The sequence below is a fragment of the Poeciliopsis prolifica genome, unplaced genomic scaffold, assembly GCF_027474105.1.
Source record: "Poeciliopsis prolifica strain line A6 unplaced genomic scaffold, Auburn_PproV2 SCAFFOLD036, whole genome shotgun sequence".
In the NCBI taxonomy this organism is placed as follows: Eukaryota; Metazoa; Chordata; class Actinopteri; order Cyprinodontiformes; family Poeciliidae; genus Poeciliopsis; species Poeciliopsis prolifica.
Genome location: NW_026562411.1, coordinates 4,004,938 through 4,023,041, shown reverse-complemented (window position 1 = coordinate 4,023,041; position 18,104 = coordinate 4,004,938). Strand labels below are relative to the sequence as shown.

The 18,104-nt window shown below is 34.6% G+C and overlaps 1 protein-coding gene across 1 annotated transcript; it reads left to right on the top strand.

Moving 5' to 3' along the window:
* The first annotated feature begins 1,742 nt into the window (after positions 1 to 1,742).
* Positions 1,743 to 16,729, top strand: LOC129374545 (uncharacterized). The gene is made up of 18 exons (XM_055053014.1): positions 1,743 to 1,822; positions 2,736 to 3,074; positions 3,187 to 3,528; positions 4,777 to 4,878; positions 5,685 to 5,789; positions 6,299 to 6,394; positions 7,739 to 7,837; positions 7,996 to 8,094; positions 8,724 to 8,828; positions 9,761 to 9,868; positions 10,662 to 10,766; positions 11,442 to 11,543; positions 11,976 to 12,308; positions 12,666 to 12,949; positions 13,602 to 13,823; positions 13,897 to 14,059; positions 15,589 to 15,699; positions 15,879 to 16,729. The coding sequence occupies exons 1-18, from the start codon at positions 1,786 to 1,788 to the stop codon at positions 16,514 to 16,516; spliced, it is 3,390 nt and encodes a 1,129-aa protein (XP_054908989.1). The 5' UTR covers positions 1,743 to 1,785; the 3' UTR covers positions 16,517 to 16,729.
* The last annotated feature ends 1,375 nt before the right edge of the window (positions 16,730 to 18,104 follow it).

The window sequence follows — 18,104 nt, the reverse complement described above, 5'->3', positions numbered from 1 at the left end:
AGTCCAACTTTCAAAAACAGAATATAAAATCAAGACAGGTTGAAGTTTTCTTCTGTTTAACTTTAATCTCCTTCTTGACAATCTGAGAGCAGCTGAGAGTTTGGACATACTAAAATCAAACTTAAGATTCAGCTCTTAAGTTCATTTAGTTAAAGTTTAGTTTTAGTATTATGTGTTATACTTATTTAAGTTATTTCAACTAAACAGAAAACAAATAGTTTAGACTCCTTGATTTTTGCTGTTCTGCATTTGTCTCCTGCGATAAATAACAATCATCTCTCTTTTTCTGAACCAGAATCAAAATAACTTTATTTGCCCAGATTGTGTGAACAAACACAAAACCCTACTTCAATTTTTAAGGATTATAGTGTAGAGACACAGGTATTTTACAGTAATTAAAATAAGGCTAAATGCACAATATGTGTTTGCTGTAGTTTTTCTCTTTTCCATAATTAAAAATCCTTTCACTCCCTGCGTGACTCCCAAACTCTCTCTGAACTGTTGTCTAAATGTAAACTCATAAAACAGGATCTTTATGTTTTTATGTAGAGAGTTAAGTGCAGACATAAACAGAGGATGAGCAAGATGAAGGTTTAAAAAATAACTCTGAACTTATAGAACCAGTATAAGAAGAACAGAACCTGGACCATGGCCAGAGTAATGGGAGCAACTTGTTAACAATTAATACCAGTGAGCTGACAAAGAGGAGAGTGGAGAATGTCACTGAATGTAAGTAATTTTACCAGGAGATTAAAAATGTCTCTAAAAGGGAAGATTAATAATTAACACCAATATAAATAAACTAAAGCCAAATGCATAAAGAAGAAAACACAAGAATAAACTAAGAAACCAAACACAAAGGAATGAACTAATATAGCAACACCTTGTAGAAAATAACTGCATTGCAGAGAACCACAAAAGGGCCGCTCACTAATGGCTGCTACCCTCAAGAGCTTAGAGGGCAAAGGGGGCAAAAAAAAACAGACTTTAGATGGACGACTGAGAGAACCAATGAACTTTTGTCAGGAGGCATGGAGAAGCACAGAGACACATATAAGGAGGCATGAGAAATCCTTGATGGACCTCTGGATTGTTGTCCACAGGACACTGGGATCCACTGAGTGGTTCCACAGCATCCCCTCCAGGGCTGTGAAACCCTCAGAGCATCCCTGCGCTGTAGTCAATCTACAAACATTAGAAAAATAACAGCGTGTATTTTTAAAAACCCTAGTTATATTGGTGAATATAGTAGCATTTACGTATGGGTATAGTATTCGTACGTAAATGCTGTCAAACTTGTCCACTTATGACTATGAACACATAATACAAACAAAGCGTGGATTTGATTATGAGACCTATTAAATTCTGCCCTCTTGCTCAAGTAGAAGCAGATGAAGGCAGATAAAATGAGAAAACAATGGAGGAAGAAAGATTCAGTTTGGAAGTTGAGAAGTATCAGATTTTGACACCATTCATTTTTTTATTGTTAGGATTTCTAGATTCTTATATTGTAAATCTGGCTGTTGTTTGATCCTCATCTTTCCTCATATCTACAGTAATTTGTTCTCTTTTCCTTCGTTTTATTAAACATTTTCAAGTATAATTTATTGCCTTGTGAGGTGAAAGGGTTAAATGAAATTGTTTCCATACTTATACAGCCTGTACAAGGGATAGTTTATTGAGTTGACCTTTGATCCCTAACAGAGGGAAATTTTGATTAGTTTTTAGTTCACTGTGAAACACTGTCAATGATTTCCAGGACTTGGTGTTTGAACATGTAGGAAAATGGAGCTGCTTGTTGTGTTTCTGTTCCTTCTTCATGGTAAGATCTGCTTCTTTCTAATCTTAGACATTTTAAACATATTTTCATTTCCACCCTTTTAGCAGGTGGTAAAGTAATGACAAGGTACATTTAAATGCTCTGTAATTCTTAAATATGTACAATCTTGCTTTCAATAAGGGAAATCGGTGTCAACTCATTGCAGTATATCAAAATAATATCATTCTCAGAATAAACATACATAAAAGAGTATTTCAATAGTCACTGCATTGTGCAGACATGAGGCATCATTGTTGCATTATGCTCTTGCAGAAACAACAGATTATGGATCCCAGAATCAGAACAAAATGGGAAGAAGTAGTATTCACTTTTGATCTTTCATTAATCTGAAACAACCTTCCTTTCTTTAAATCAAGGCTAAAAAGCTTTTATTTTGTTTCCTTTCATTAATAATTACTGGAACTTTCTGAATTTAGTCTGGATTCCAACTTTTAATTTCAAAGTAAAACTCAAACCTCTGCAAACCGAAATGTCAGTTAATAATATTGACACTTATTTGTTGTAACGTGATTCAAAACTTAAATTTTTCCCACATTTTCTTTTTAGCAAAAAGCTCTCTGCACCGCAGTATTGTTAGTTTTATGTTAGAGTCCCATTCAGTCTGGGATCACTTATGCTTGTCATGGTTTTAATGCAATGCTGAAGAGATCATATTGATCATGTTGGGATACGTCTGTATCTATGTAGGTAATTTATCTATTTTCCACAGTTCATTTGTGTTCTAAAGTCCTAATGAACAATTCTACCGGCTCACCGCTTTTTAAATTTTTTCATCCAACTGTACAAGAGCAAGATGCTTCAGACCAGCATTGGCAACATTAGCAATATTATACAGAGTCTTAAATCTGTTTCAACTCTGGTTTAAAACATGCCTTTTGTTTTTATACCCTTCCAGCGTCTCGGGAGTCTTTGACTGTAAAGGTGGAGGTTTATGAGGGAGAACAGTCTGTTGTTCTGCCCTGCCAGTACAGACAAGTATTAGAAAACATTCTCACAGTGAAATGGAGCCGCTATGACCTCAATCCCAATACTGTCCATCAACAGCAAGAAGGAGACGATCTACATTCACAAAATCAACTTTTCAAAGGACGAACGTCAATGACACCTTTAGATTCTGGCGACTTCAACCTCACTTTGAAAAAACCCAAACTTTCTGACAGCGGGAACTATACCTGCAGTATCACTGATGATGAAGGAGAAAAAAAGCTATCAGACGTTCAGCTCCAGGTCAAAGGTCAGTAGTCAGAAGTCACTGGTGTGCATTCATACACACATATTTGTGTGTGTATTGAATTTATTTATCATAACTGAATATAAATGTGTCTTTTGTTTATTTTTGCTCCCAGCCTCTAAAGATGCTTTGACCGTAAAAGTGGAGGTTCAGTGGTCCCAATTTGTTGTGCTTCCCTGTCGGTACGATCAAATCCTGGAAGAGATTGTCACAGTGAAATGGAGCCGCCATGATCTTAATCCCAACACTGTCCATCAAAGACGAGAAGGAGACGACCTACGAGGACAAAATCAGATTTTCAGTGGACGAACATCAATGAGACCCGATGCTCTGTCCTCTGGTGACTTCAGCCTCACTCTGAATGAACCCCCAGTGTCTGATAGTGGGAATTACACCTGCACCATCATTTATGAAGAAGAAGAAATTAAGCTGTCAGAAGTTCAGCTGTATGTCAAAGGTCAGCAGTTTTGCTTCAAAAAGTGTATCTCGAGATCCTGGTTGAAAAGCACCTTGATTGCTTCATCGGCTTTATTAAATCAAATGAATCAACTACATTTATGGAATTGGAACCTGTGTTACTATTACCTTTAACAATTCAAATTTGTGTGGGGATGTGAGTAAGTGGGTCCATGGATGTTTGCAAATTTGCTGTTGATAGAATTAAGGGAAATGTATAAATCTTCTAACATTCATGTGTAGCAGCAGCACAGAGCAGGGACCATCAGTTCCTTTGGAATCCTGCAGCCTCATGCAGACAAGACACTTTACACCCCTACAAAATATCCATGTGCATAACACAGAAAACGGGTCGACAGTGATGCACAGCAACAGCTCCCCCCAGACTGGCAAGGGGACAGATGCAAAGCACAAAAATAAAACTCATGAAAAACAATAAAATTTCTTGAAGAGGAAGGTCTTCAGTTCTTTAATGAAACAGTTTCCAGTCAGTTTCTAGTATGATTTCTCAAATGAGGAATCATCCCACTTTCAGCAGAGGAAAAGGCTTTGTCACATATGGTGCAAAGTTTTGTCCTAGGAGTATGACAAATTGAGGATTTTGTGGAGCAGAGTGATTGCATTAATGTTGGTAGAATGAGCTCTTGTTTGAGGTTCAGATCCTGGTCTGTTGGAGTGAGGATGCTTCTAAAAGTTGCTCTGACGGACTGGACTTGAACACTCCTGGTCTAGATAAAGAATGAGGTTTTTAAGGAGAGATTGATTGATTTTTAATCTAAGTGGAAGAGAGACAGTCTGGAGTTAAGCAGACTTTTAGTGTGGAAAGAAAAGTATAAAGTTATAACAGTGCTCTTCAGTTATTTCAATAAGTGAAGAGTGATGATGATGAAGGCGATTCACTGTGGAGAAAAGTTGCTTGGAGTTCTGAGCAAAGATAAGACTTTACATTAATGCACCTCCTGAAAGAGATGCATTTTAACCCCAAAATGCTTTCACAATTCACAGACTGACATTTTAACATTAATTAATTACATTAATCAATGATTCATTAATCATTAATTATTATAAATTTTAATTAAAATGTAAACATTTGAACTCTAATAATACATTTTTACATCAGAGTTACCAATGTAATGATTTTATCAATGTACAAACAATTCTAAAGGTAATTGAGATATGTTAAGCTAGTTTTGCAATTAAAGCTGGCTATGCTTTTCTAAGATCTAACTTATCTTTATCTTTTCCACAGCAATTCCAATTTGGGTTATAGTTCTGCTGGTTCTGCTGGTTTTGCTGGTTCTCTCTGTTTCTGTGGGCCTTTTTTTTAAGTTTCGACAATATTTTATGTCAGGTAAGTCCTTTAAAACCATTTCAATGCTAATGTCTTACATGCTGAAGTTTTGTGAGCTGACTTTGAAACGATTGATACAGAAAGGTGAAGGGAACCTCAGAGAAGCCATCATTTTACATCAACAAGTTTCATTTCCTAACATGAAGTTTTTAGTTTTCAGATAAGCTGAGATTTTAATTTTCAACATAAGGAAATCACCTCACATCACCAATAACATATACGGCTGTGAGTGAATGGGGATACAAATAATGGAAATGTAATGTCTGTAGTATTCGATAAACCCAGGACTCCCCCAAGACTGCGTCCATGGTTCTGGTATATGTTTCATGTTATGATGTGTTTTCACTAATGAGAACAGAAAAATGGGTCATTTCAGTTTTTAATTGATTAAACAGCTTTTATATAGATTCAGTGAAATCTGGAGGAGGCCAAGTTTAATTAGTCAATCTTAAAAGTAATCAGTGATAATTGTAATTTGCTCAGATATATTTTTGAACAAACAAGTTTAATTTCTTAAAAAGTTACTATTTATGCAAAATGGATTGTTTTATTTATATAAATTCCAGTGTATGTACTTTTGGCCATTTGACATCATTTTGAGGAACTTCATGAAGGATAATTATAAACAAACAGAACCTCGCAGAATTATTTTCACACATTGATGTTGAGAACGTTAATATTTTCACAATGATCAAATGCAAAGAAAATTGTTCAATCTACAGCAGTAATCTGTTCAGGGAAAAATATAATATATCTGTACATTGTATGCATTTCTGAGATCTAACTGGTTTCTATGTTTTCCAAAGAGATTTCTACTCGGGCCAGAATTCTCCTGGTTCTCCTGGTTTTGCTGGTTCTTGTTCTTGTTTCTGGGGCCCTTTTATTCTTTTTCCAACATAAATTTAAGTCAGGTAAGTATCTTTTTCAACATTTTTATTGCAAATCTCTAACATTTGGAAGTTTTGTGAATTTGTCTTTGAGCGATTGTAACCATTTCACTTATGGAGCCATGAAAAATCAAATGAAGCTTCAGAGTGGGTTCGACATCAGGAACCCTGTATTGTTCACACATTATATAATCTCATTTAATAACTCGGCTTCATCAAAGGCACTTAAATTAGACAACTATTTGGACAAAGAGTGGGGTTCTAATTGCATAAAGTCAAAGTACATATTTTATTTTTTGACATTTGAAAGTCATTTTAAAGTATTTCATAAAGCAGACAAACAGAAAGCAAAACCCTGAAAAAACAGTTTTTATTTACTGACATTAACAATATGAATGCTATAGATTTTCAAAATGTTAAGACAACTGTGTTTTAATTTTTAAGAAATATGTTTTCTATTTTCAGAAAACATAAGAATTCTGTATTGGACATGCATTTCTAAGATCTTAACTTGTTTATATTATTTTCCATAGAAATTCCAACTTTGGCGTTGGGTGTCCTGTTTCTGCTGTTGTTTTTCACTATCAATGTGAGCGTGTTGTTCCATTTTCGACAACGATACATATCAAGTAAGTTTGTTTTCAGCAGTATAATTGCTAATGTTAAAATCTTGTGGTTTTGAGTTTTCTTTGGACAGATTATGACCAGTTGTGGTAGTGAACCTTAAGATCTTACAGAAAAGTGAAGGAAACTTCAGAGGTGCTGTGGCCAAATTCACAATTATAGGTTACATTCCCTATTATGTAAAATTTTCAATAATCAGGAAGTGAAACCGCATTAACTGTGCAAATTCATTATAAAAGTATTGCAGTATTCCATAAAACCAGCTGCTTATCCATCTCTTGTTGTGAAGATAACAGAAAAGAAACCGTGCCATCCCTCTTCCCATTTTTCTACAAGAAAACAGAGCATAGTGCTTAGTAAAAGTATTCACACAATTTTTACTTTTTATATTGTGTTTCACTATAAAAATAAAAGTAATCAAAGTGGCAAGGTCTTTTTTTCAGTCAAGTGTTAGAGAAGATTGGAAAGTGGATCAGGTTACTAATTATACCCAGGTATCATTGTGGATAATGGACTTTGTTATCCACTAAAAAATCAAGGCTACTCTCTTTCATGCCAGGAGATTCAGATCAACCATGTTTTATAGATCTCTTGTCTTCGGTGCTTTAAGATGAGTTAATTGTTGACTAATTAACTGACACTAAACATGTGATCAGTCACGTCAATGGCGTTATTTTTTCAAAGCAACGTTTTTAATCTCACTCCATAAATTATATGACCAATTCGTGGAAAAGAAAGATACAGTTGAAACCAGAAGTTTACGTAAAAAAGCAAAAGACTTTTATTTTAATAGCTTTCTTCAAATTCAGAAATTTATGTACAGAAGGATGTACTGACATGGTCTGAAGGAGGAAGCCGTTACTTCCTCCAAAAGAAACAAAACATTCACCAGATTAATGTTTTAAAGTACACATAGCAACAATGACCACATCTGGAGACGTGTCCTCCAGTCTGATGAAATTAAAGAGAAACTATTGTGGTTAGTTTAGACGTCTGACTCATATGCACAAAGCTCCACACAGAACAGTAAGATTTTAAAAGGTTTATTTAAAAAAAAGCAATTAATCATGAAACTGTCTATGGAGATTCCTGGACTACTGCTTCACTGTGAAGAGAAAGAGAGAGCGATGTGTAAGTGTAGGTTTGTCCACTGAAGTTCTAGAGAAAAGTCAGGTTGCTACCTCCATAGTGAGAGGAGAGAGGAAGAGAAATGAGCAGCACCACATGATAAACTACTATTAGAATCTATCAGCTATGTAAAATTAATTATTTTAACTATTAACCTTTCTGTGGAAATATGTTAGGTCTGTACTGGGTTTACATGTTTAATATTTAACTTTTTTTCACAGAAATTTCATTTTGGACCAGAATTCTCCTGATTGTGCGGGCTTTCCTGGTTCTGCTGGGTCCTGCTGTTTCTGTGGGCTGGTTTTTTAATTTTATGCCAGGCAAGTCCCTTTTTACATCAGTATTAATGCTAATATCTGACATGCTGAGTTTTCAGTTTCATGACTGTAAGAAACTGAACCCACATCAATATGCTTTTGCTGTGGTTTTATGTCAAAACCCATTTTAATAACGTAATATTTCATTTTTTATTTTATAGGAATATATTTAACATTTTTAGGAATTGCTGTTGTTGTGCTGGCTGTTCTTGCTATTTCTGCTGAAATTGTATTTCATTTCAAAGACTATTTGCTGCCAGGTGAGTCTCTTTTACAAAAGTATGACATTATCAAATTGTGCTTCTCTGGGCTTTAGATCGGGCCTAAAAAAATCCAGCTCAGCTCTAGTCCATATGTATTGTGGTAAGTTACAGGGCTAACCCAGAAGTAATGTTTTACTGAACCTTTTATTGCTTTCGTTTTTAGAACACCATTTGATAATGCGGTGTAACTTCTCCTGTTTTTAGCTTTTATTTAATGACTTCCAGCTCCATCTTTGCAGCTTGTTAAAACTTGGGACTTCAGTGCAAATCTTCTGCGATGTGTGATTGCAGAACACAGATCAGATCAGGGTTTCATGCCCATTATGCAGTGCTCTGCACAACTAACTTCTCTATCTCTCTTTTTTCCCCTCCTCTTCTTCTCTCCTTAGACTATAATAAGCAGTTTTATATTATGCATGTTTGTTTATTTTTTGTGCTATAAATATGCTTATCAAACTTGTCCGAGCCGATTCGACTATAAGCAAATAATTTTGATCCGGCCTGAATTCCAGGATGTCTGGGACAGGCTGTAAATCTAAACTCCACTTCACAGTGACTGTTCACATATTAAGCACTAAATTAACCTTAATTTGCACATGTAATATCTAGACTGTCCTTTTTCGTAGAAATTTCAACTTGGATCAGAATGCTCATGGAGTTGTTGTTTTTCCTGGTTCTGCTTTCCTTTCATGCAAATATGTTTTCTGGCATCCAAGGCTACTCAAAATCAGGTACGTCTATTTTACAACTGTATTTTATATTAACATCTAACTGGTTTTAAATTGTCCTTAGATTGTGACTAGAAACTGAACTGATTCAGAAAGAAGACTAAGGTTTACATGCTGAGTTTTCATTGATCTATGGTCAGGAACTGAACACGTTTTGACCACCATGTACCTTTGTTGGTGAATGAACATCAGAGGCAAAACTGTGATCACAGTTTCAGATGTCTACTAAGGGAGTTATTGTCTTCTTGCATCAGTTGCACATTTCCTCATTGACTATGTGTTTGTACAGCCCCAGCATAGCACCAAGGAATGACTTTAGTTTTTTAAAATTCTAAAGTTTTAGCTGCCAAACTCTGAGTGGACACAATATCCTCAAACATTTACAGGGTAAGCAGTGGATCATTAAGTACAAGAGAGCAACTTTGAACATGAAATGCTTCTTAAAACATGATTCTATAAAACCAAATTATTACTTAGCACACAGTATGCAAAATAATTGACAAGATAACAGGGTAAGAAGTGACACAAAATTAAACACATCAACATTTGAGTCAAATGTGAAAGCACAGATGTGCAAAATTGATCAGGTTAAATAAAAATTTAATGACCTAATGTGTACCTGCAGCCATTATAAACACAAACTGACTTGTTAACTGACTTGATATAATAAACTGTGTTCATATAGCTTACTCAGAAGCTTTGGCTACTGAACTGACACGGTTTGGTTGGTAAAAAAAATAGTCACTCTCCCAAGGAGAGATATCTAAGAGAAGCAGTTCAACATCACAACTCTGTTTTCTAATGATAAGAACAATTTTGAAAGTGTGCATCCTTGAATCAAAGCTGACATATAGAATCATCATTTTGCAGGCTAATAAACTTTAATGCATCTCTACTGGACATGTCTAAGATTTTGTCTCCATGTCTTTCCATAGAAATATTTTCAACTTGGTATGGAATTGTCATGGTCCTCCATATTCAGGTGTTTCTTGTCTCTGAGACTGGTGACCTGTATTTTCATTTTCGAGACAGTTTGCTGTCAGGTAAGTCCGTTTTAAAACTTTATTTAATATGCAATATCAGTTGCTGGCATGCATAAATACATTTGACTGAGTGAATATGGTCTAGTAGAAGACATTGATAATTATTTGCCAATCAAAAACAATGCAATTATAGAACTTGTTTTTATTGGTATTCACTGACTTTTAATCAATATTTTGCAGAGTCATTTTTCACTGATCTTATGTCTTTTGGAAATTTGTCTCTACCAGTTTTGCACTTGATGAATTATTTCCCAGAACTGAAATTTTCAAGTCTTGTCACTGAAACCAAGGAGGATTTAGATTTAAATTTGGATGGTTTATTGTGAATATGCTTTAATCTAAGCTATTCCTCTGTAGCTTTGGCTTCAAGTTTGTTGCAATAAAATATATAACTTTGTAATACATTTGGACATGAATTGTATTTCCAAACACTGTTTTAAATCAGCGGTGTATGAATAAATTGAATTGAATTTAATTTTACAAACACAATATTTGGATCAAATATTGTGTTTTATTCATAGAAATACTAACTATATCTTCTTTTTTTTCCATTTAAGTCTTTTGAAGGCACTTTATGAAAAAAAAAGAACCCTGAAAAAAATCTTTTGTCACTGACATTAAGAAAATTATTACTAAAGACTTTCACAGTGTTGAAAAACATCTTTAGTCAAACAGTTGAGGAAACTCTGACATATGTCATAATAACTATGTAAAATATTACTTTTTCAGAAAAATATGAGAGGTACTGAGCATGTATGTCCAATAACATCCTGATCTCCATATTTTTCCATAGATATGTCAGATAAGTTGAGAATTTTCCTGGATTTGTTGTCTATGCTGGTTTTGTTTTCCGTGTATGGAGGACTCTTATTTTATTTCCGAGACAATCTGATGTCAGGTGAGTCTCTTCTAAACAATGTCAGCACAAATGTCTAACGTTGAGATTTTCACTGTACTTTGTTCACTATCTAACGTTATCAGATAGTGAACCATTACGATGACACAGGAAGGTGAAAGACAGTTGAGATGGTTTTATAGTCATTTTATAATTATAGGCTGAGTTTTCATGTCAGGACTGTACACGGTTAAAATTTATTTTAATTTGATGGATTAAATGAGATTCAAGCACATAACTGTTTTCTTAAAGTTCTATTTATGTGGCCGTCTTGATTCTAGTAAATAGGATGAACTGGGTTTGGCCCAATAGTCTTGAGTTTGACATATTAATTAAACCATGCATAAATACACACCTAAAGGGACCATGCTTTTCAGCTGACCTGGAAATGCCTTGTGATGCAGTAATTCATCTGTCAGTCATTTACTGTTATAACAGTGTTAACCTAGCTGAGTGATTTTATTTCTAAGCTTTAGAAGTAAAATAAATTTATGATATGCTGCCGAACTTGACCGTCAAATAAAATGTTGATAAAATAATGACTAATAATTAAAAAAATAGCATTGCATTTTGACATTTTAATCAAAGTAGTGCAAAGGCACCATCACATATATTTTGCAAACTATTTATTTTTAACTATATCTAACTGATATTTATTTTTGTTTTTCCTTTGCATAGATATTCCAACTTGGGCCAGAATTTTCCTGGTTCTGTGGAGTCTCCTGGTTCTCAGTGTCCATGTGGGTCTTTTACTCTTTTTTCGGCAAAATTTTATGTTAGGTAAGTTTATTTCTGCAACCACATCAATGCTAATGTATAGCATGCTTCCAAGAGAGCATTTAAATTATAAGTTAAATTATACACATGTGTACAGAGTGAGAGAAATAATACTTTAATCATCTCTGTCCTACCACAGATTATTAAATAGTGCTTCTGTGTCAGACACAAATTAAGCCTAACATCTGATTGGCTAATCTGAAGAGCAACTCAGACCAGAAACCTTGTTTTTAGTATCCAGACTGAGTGGCTGCTTTGTTTGACTGAGAGACAAAACAAACTGACAATGAGCTACAGAATATGATAATCTAGTAACAATAACAATAAAATAACTACTAAGGACAAAGATAACAATATCACTGAGGCTCCATTACTGTGAACATCAACATAATCAGTTCTACTGCAGCTCATCTGTTCTTTTTGTTTTTATTGCAGTTTACAGGGTGGAGGTGGATTCAGGAGTGGAGACTGTTCTGTTGCCATTTAAAACTTCACTCCGTCTACCTAAAGAAGTCCAGGTAACATGGACAAATAACGCTGACAGAATCATCCTCAAGGCTCAGGGGAGCTCATGTGGCTTGCTATCGCTGGAAGAACAACACTGGCAGTATGCAGACAGAACAGAGATGGACAAAACATTTACATCAGGAGACATCAGTTTGAGATTGAAGAATCCCACAGACAGAGACACAGACACCTACACCTGCACCGTCTCTAAGAAATCAGGAAAAATCCTGGTCAAGAAAAAAGTTCTGCTCAACGTCAAAGGTCAGCACAATAGATAAAAATTGGCCTATGTCACATTATAATAAAAAATGACTGTATATCAACATTTTTCTTTAATAAAGCTAGGGGAGTTGTTTTTTATTCTGAACTTTCATTTACTGAGAGGTGGAGTACAGCCTGGCCGGGTCACCAGTACCAATTTAGTCTGTGTAAATTAAATACTAAATAGACACATTTATTTTGAAACATACAAATGTCCATTTGTATTTATGATTTCTTTTTAATAATAACTTTTCATTGCATCTAACAGCAGGGCTTTTTTTCTTTTTATTTTCTTGTGCTTTTTTTTTTTTTGGTGGTTGGTTTTCAGATTCTGACTTTCTCTTCTTCTCCATCCAGCTGGACCCGACTCTCTCATCATAGCCATAGACTTTGGTTCAGGATTCAGTGGCTACGCCTTCAATGTTAAACCCAGAGAGGAAGGAGGTGAAACCCAGATAAAGAGATGGAGTAACGGACTTGGACTAGACACCCCAAAGACTCCAACCTGCATCCTGTTTGATGAACATAAAGAATTTATGAAGTTTGGTTATGAAGCTAAAACAGAATTTAATAATATGAGAGGAGAAGAAACTGAGAAACATTATTTCTTTGAAAACTTCAATATCACTGTCCGGGGCAAAGTAAGTCCAACTAAAGCTTTACAGAAAGATCTCATTTTTTCTTTCTACTCTTTTTTTTATGTGGTCACCTTCTGATTTTAAATTTGTCAATATTTGAATTATCTGTGATAGTTCAAACCTTCACTTGCGCTCCTCAAAGCTTTCCACCTGCCGTCATAAAACACTAGAATAAAAGTGATTTATTTCAAAACCAAGTTCAGATCAGAGAACTAAGGGTGAACATCTCAGCTGCTGCTAGAAGTAAATGAGGTGGTTAAAGTGTTTTGGTTACTCAATCAAAATTATCTAAAGTTCTCATAACCTGTAAAATGTAAAACATTTGCTGAAGCTTTTGTTTCTGTGTTTCCTTTGGAAAAGTGTGGATTTCTTTAAATTTTACATCTCACTTAAAATTGTGCAGTTAATCTACCTACTAAGAATACTGATGTATTTTAATCAAAGAAAATACACACATAGTCATTATTTTAATTTTTGAAACAAGTAAATTGTTTTTTTTTTTTGTACATCTTTAAATCTGTTATTCTTTTTGGTGCCAAAAAAAGTAACAGTTTCTACTTGGACTGGCCCAAAGACTGCAGCAGTTTTCCATCTGTAACTCTAACAAATTAACCTGTGTTTTAATACAAACTAACAGACTGAAACTAATTCCCAGGACACCAGCAAGCAGACAATTAAAGCAGCAAATGACAAGTCAATGTCGATCCAGAAGGTTTTTACTGAAGTTCTGAGATTCCTGAAGGACGATGCTCTGAAAACCATCAGATCTCATCCAGAAGGTGGAGAGTTCACAGCTGAGGACTTCACCTGGGTTCTGACTGTTCCTGATACCATGGATCCATCAACTAAACAGTTCATTATTGACGCTGCAACTCAGGTAACATCATGTCTTTAAAGTCACATCATCTCTGAAATGTTCAGCAGAATCAGACGTTTGGTTTCTCCTCCAGGCTGGTCTGGTAACAGACGACACTAAAGACAAACTGATGTTTGTTTTGGAGTCAGAAGCAGCTTTGACCTGGTGTTTGAACCTTCAACCTGATGGTTTCATCAAACAGAACCACAGCAGAGACTCACAGGATCAACCAGCAGAACCTGATACCAGCTGTAACGGTACTGTGTGGATCTATAATGTCTGGCTTACAAACATTCTACATTTAATAGGATTTTAGTCATTTTTATAGGATAAGTTCAACACATCAATGGTTTTTTGGGGTGACATGTTTTTCTAACCATGTTGAAGCAAATGAGTCATGTAAATATTTAAGTATGTGTCACATATCTGTTCTTAAATCTTCTACATCATCAAGCCTTTTTTATTCAAATTTAACTTGAGTAACAACAAATATTTATTTAATTTATTAAGGAAAGAAAAGAAATCTAAATCAACGTTATTTTCTGTAAAAAAGTAATTTCCTCCTAAATCTAATAACTGCAAACTAATAACTGCAGTCCAGCATTTGTGTTAAATAAATCTTCTAAATCTCTGAAGACTCTTGTTTGCAGAATATTTTTAATGCAGCTGGATTGTAGTGAGCGACCTGCTGAAGGTCATGTCACACATTTGAGCTCAGATTTGGCAACTCATCACTTTAAACCATTCAGAAGATTTGCAGAAGACTTCCCCACTAAAAACTTTCCTAGAAATGCCATTTAGCTCACTCACTTTCTTATTAATTAACATGAATATTTTGAACTCATGAGCCAGCAGCTCTTTTGATGTTTTCCCTGAATATGTTCTTGATTCTGGGAGTATTTATTTTAGTTCAGCCACTCCTGAAAAGACTCACCACTATACTCTGTTTTCTCCATCACTAAATAATGACCAGTTTAACCACCAACCTATACTTTCTAATTGCAGAGCTTCCATTGTGCCTTTTTCTAACTCTTACCAGTGGCAGATTTTTAATAAATCTATGTAAATGTACTCCGTGTTAAATTTTTGGGTCCTTTATCTAGTTACGTGATCAGAACATGGCATCTTGTCGTTTTGGGAACTTTAATTTGTCAGGCAGTTTCTTTTTACCTGATTTATTGATTGTAAAGGTCTGACAGTGATCAGATCAGAGGTTAGTAGTGAAACTGAGGCAAAAAATATGACTGAATGGTTAGTTTGGATTTAGTCTGAAACAGAATTTAATAAGTTGATCTGATTCGCTCTTACAAATGCGATATTAGATTAAATTGATCAACACAGTATTTATTATTATTGATTTATTGCCCATACTTAGGTTCTACTCACAGTTCGCATTTGCACACCTGGTATTGTTTGCAATGCAGTCCTCTAAAGTAGGTTTACTCCCCTTTAAGCCCAGACTAACATCTGAAATGGTGTTGATCAGAAGATGTTCAGGTTTTAGACTTGGTGGTTTTTTATTTTTCTTTGATCGATTATCTGACAATTTTCAGAAGTAACTTTCTTTGTTTTTTTTAACCCTCTCCAGGCAGGTGTTGCAGATTTGCAACAACTTAGACAGCCTTTTCAAGTAATTTTGAGCCTGAGAGGGTTAAGCTTAACTTTGATCCTCAGAGAAGATCTCCAAGTTACAAAATACACATCAGTGAGTTTTAGAGTTAGGCAGAGTGATCAGAAATTGTCCTTTATTTTGGTGAAACTCAATCACGTTTCTGTGTTTCTACAGATCCACCAGGAAGTCAGGAGGTTGTAAAGTTTATGACCAAACCAGAAGAAACTGTAGTTCTGCTGGAGACCCAAAGAGACGGGAAACAGTATCTTGTTGTCGACTGTGGAGGTAAAAGGTTCAAGTTTTAAAAATCTTTGTGTTCACACACTAAGAGAACCAAAAAATACGTTGAAGTAATCTTTTGATTAAAAGTGACGTTTTGATTGAATGTGACTTAAAAAGTGCAATAAGTTGTTTTCTGAGATTTATCCTTTAATCTGTTTTATTCTCTTCCTGTTTGTCAACAGATGAAAACATTTACTTTACTACTCATGAAGTCCTGGAAGGAGGAGCCATGAAGACACTGAATGAGGCCCTTAAAGTCAATCTGGGCATAAAACATGTGGAAGGAAAATTCAAACAGTTCCTGAGAGAAATCTTCTCTGATGGAAACTGGAATGAATATGAACAAAACTTCCCCACTGAGGTCCAGAAGATGATGTTTGATTTTACTCGTCTCCAACAGCTGGATGAAGATGTTCAGATCAGTTGCCCGGATAACCTGGTCATGTTGGCTCAGAAAAACAAAGAGATTGAAACGTTCTTTGATTCAGTGGAAGGATCTTCCTGGAATAATGGATCCATCAGAATCTCCAGAGAGAAATTGAAATCTTTCTATGATGAGAGTCTGCAGGGAATCACTGAGAGTCTCAGAGAAATATTAAAGAAAAATCTCAACATTGGGTATATTGTGTTAGTGGGAGGTTTGACTGAGAGCCAGATTCTCCGTCAGCACATCACTGATCAATTTGGACCTCAGTATAAAGTCCTGTGTCCTCTGAGACCCCAGGAAGTGATTCTGAAAGGAGCCGTAGAGTTGGGGAGAAACCCAAAGCTGGTGGAGTCTCAGAGAAAATATCCAGCTTGGTTCAAATGTTTGTCATGAGATTTAATTTTCCCTTATTTGTTCTGAATATTCCAGGCAATGTGTATAGTTTGTTTTCTATTTGTTTGTTTTACTAGTTGAAACAACTGTAAAACTTTTTCCGTGGTTTATCTTTTGCCATTTAGAACCAGAAACCAATAAATCAGTTTTACACTCTTGAATTTGTAAAGTGAATTAAAAATAAAAGTTATTTTTTATATAACCTGGTTTTCCTGCCTGCTTTCTGTTTGTTGTGGTTTTTATTCTTATTTTGAGTCATTTGATTTAGAAGATTAGTTTGAAGGGTAGATGTCAACATGCAGATGTAAATGTTTTTAAATTCACCTGATAAATAAATTAGTGTTGCTCCCTGGAAGTTTAATTGTTTTTCTAATTTTATTAAAGTGTTGCTTAAATAATTAGAGTTCTATGAAATAAATAAACCGTGTGAACTGGCTTGAGGTGGTTTATCGTTTGTCTTTACTCTGCTCTAAAATATTTATACAGTTGCACTTTTATTAGAAAATGTCTGATATTACTGATATAACTATAGTTTTCTTATGTGTTCAATGAGTATGTAATAATTATACATTGTTTCAGAAAAAACAGATAAAATATATGAACCACACGTGAAAACAATATTATATATTATTTTTAATTCTGATTCCACTCAACATTTCCTACAGGCAGCAGCTGCAATAATACATTTAATCACTAGATGGCGCAGTTAAAGCAGAACAGATGGAGATGGTTTGGTTTAAGTTTAGCCACATTTATGACGTCAGAGCCGCTAGAAGTTGAGACCTTCATCATGATGGAAAATATAGTAATCCTGGAAACTACAGACCGATTCCTTTAACGCCTAATATGTGAAAATTGATGGAAAGGATGATGAATGAGAGATTAATTCAATATTTGAAGTCAAGAAATTTAATTGCTCCTTATCAAAGTGGCTTTTGTAGAGGGAGAGGAGCAACAGATCCTGTTTTATGTTTAGAAGATGATATTAGAAAAACTCAGATTAATAAGGAAACTGTTATTGCTGCTTTTTTTTTTTTTTTTTTTTTTTTTTTGATGTGGAAAAAGCATTAGATGTTATGGAGAGAAGGATTAATGATTAAATTACACCAGATAGGCTTAGGAGGTAATATGTTTAATTGGTTCAAGTTTTGAATCACTTAAAATGTTTATGTGTCACTAATTCTGTCAAGAATTAATTATGGGAGTGTGGTATATGGTTCAGCGGCTAAAACTAGGTTAGAAAATATGTTACTCAAGCATGAGCATTGAGAATTTGTTTAGGGACAATTAAATCAACTCCAGAAAGTGCTATTAAAAAATAAGATATTGATATGCCAGTAAAGTTATGTAAGTTTGGACAGAAAGCAAGAAGATGTGGAAAATTAGGTGGGATAATAAAATAAATGGAAGGCATTTATATGGGATACAAAATACAGTTGATGTAATAAGGATTACATCAACTGTATAAGAACTGATCAGTTTTTTAAATGTAACTATATATAAATATATATATATATATATATATATATATATATATATATATATATATATATGTAAAGCAAGCTGACTGGATAGCTCGATGCATAAG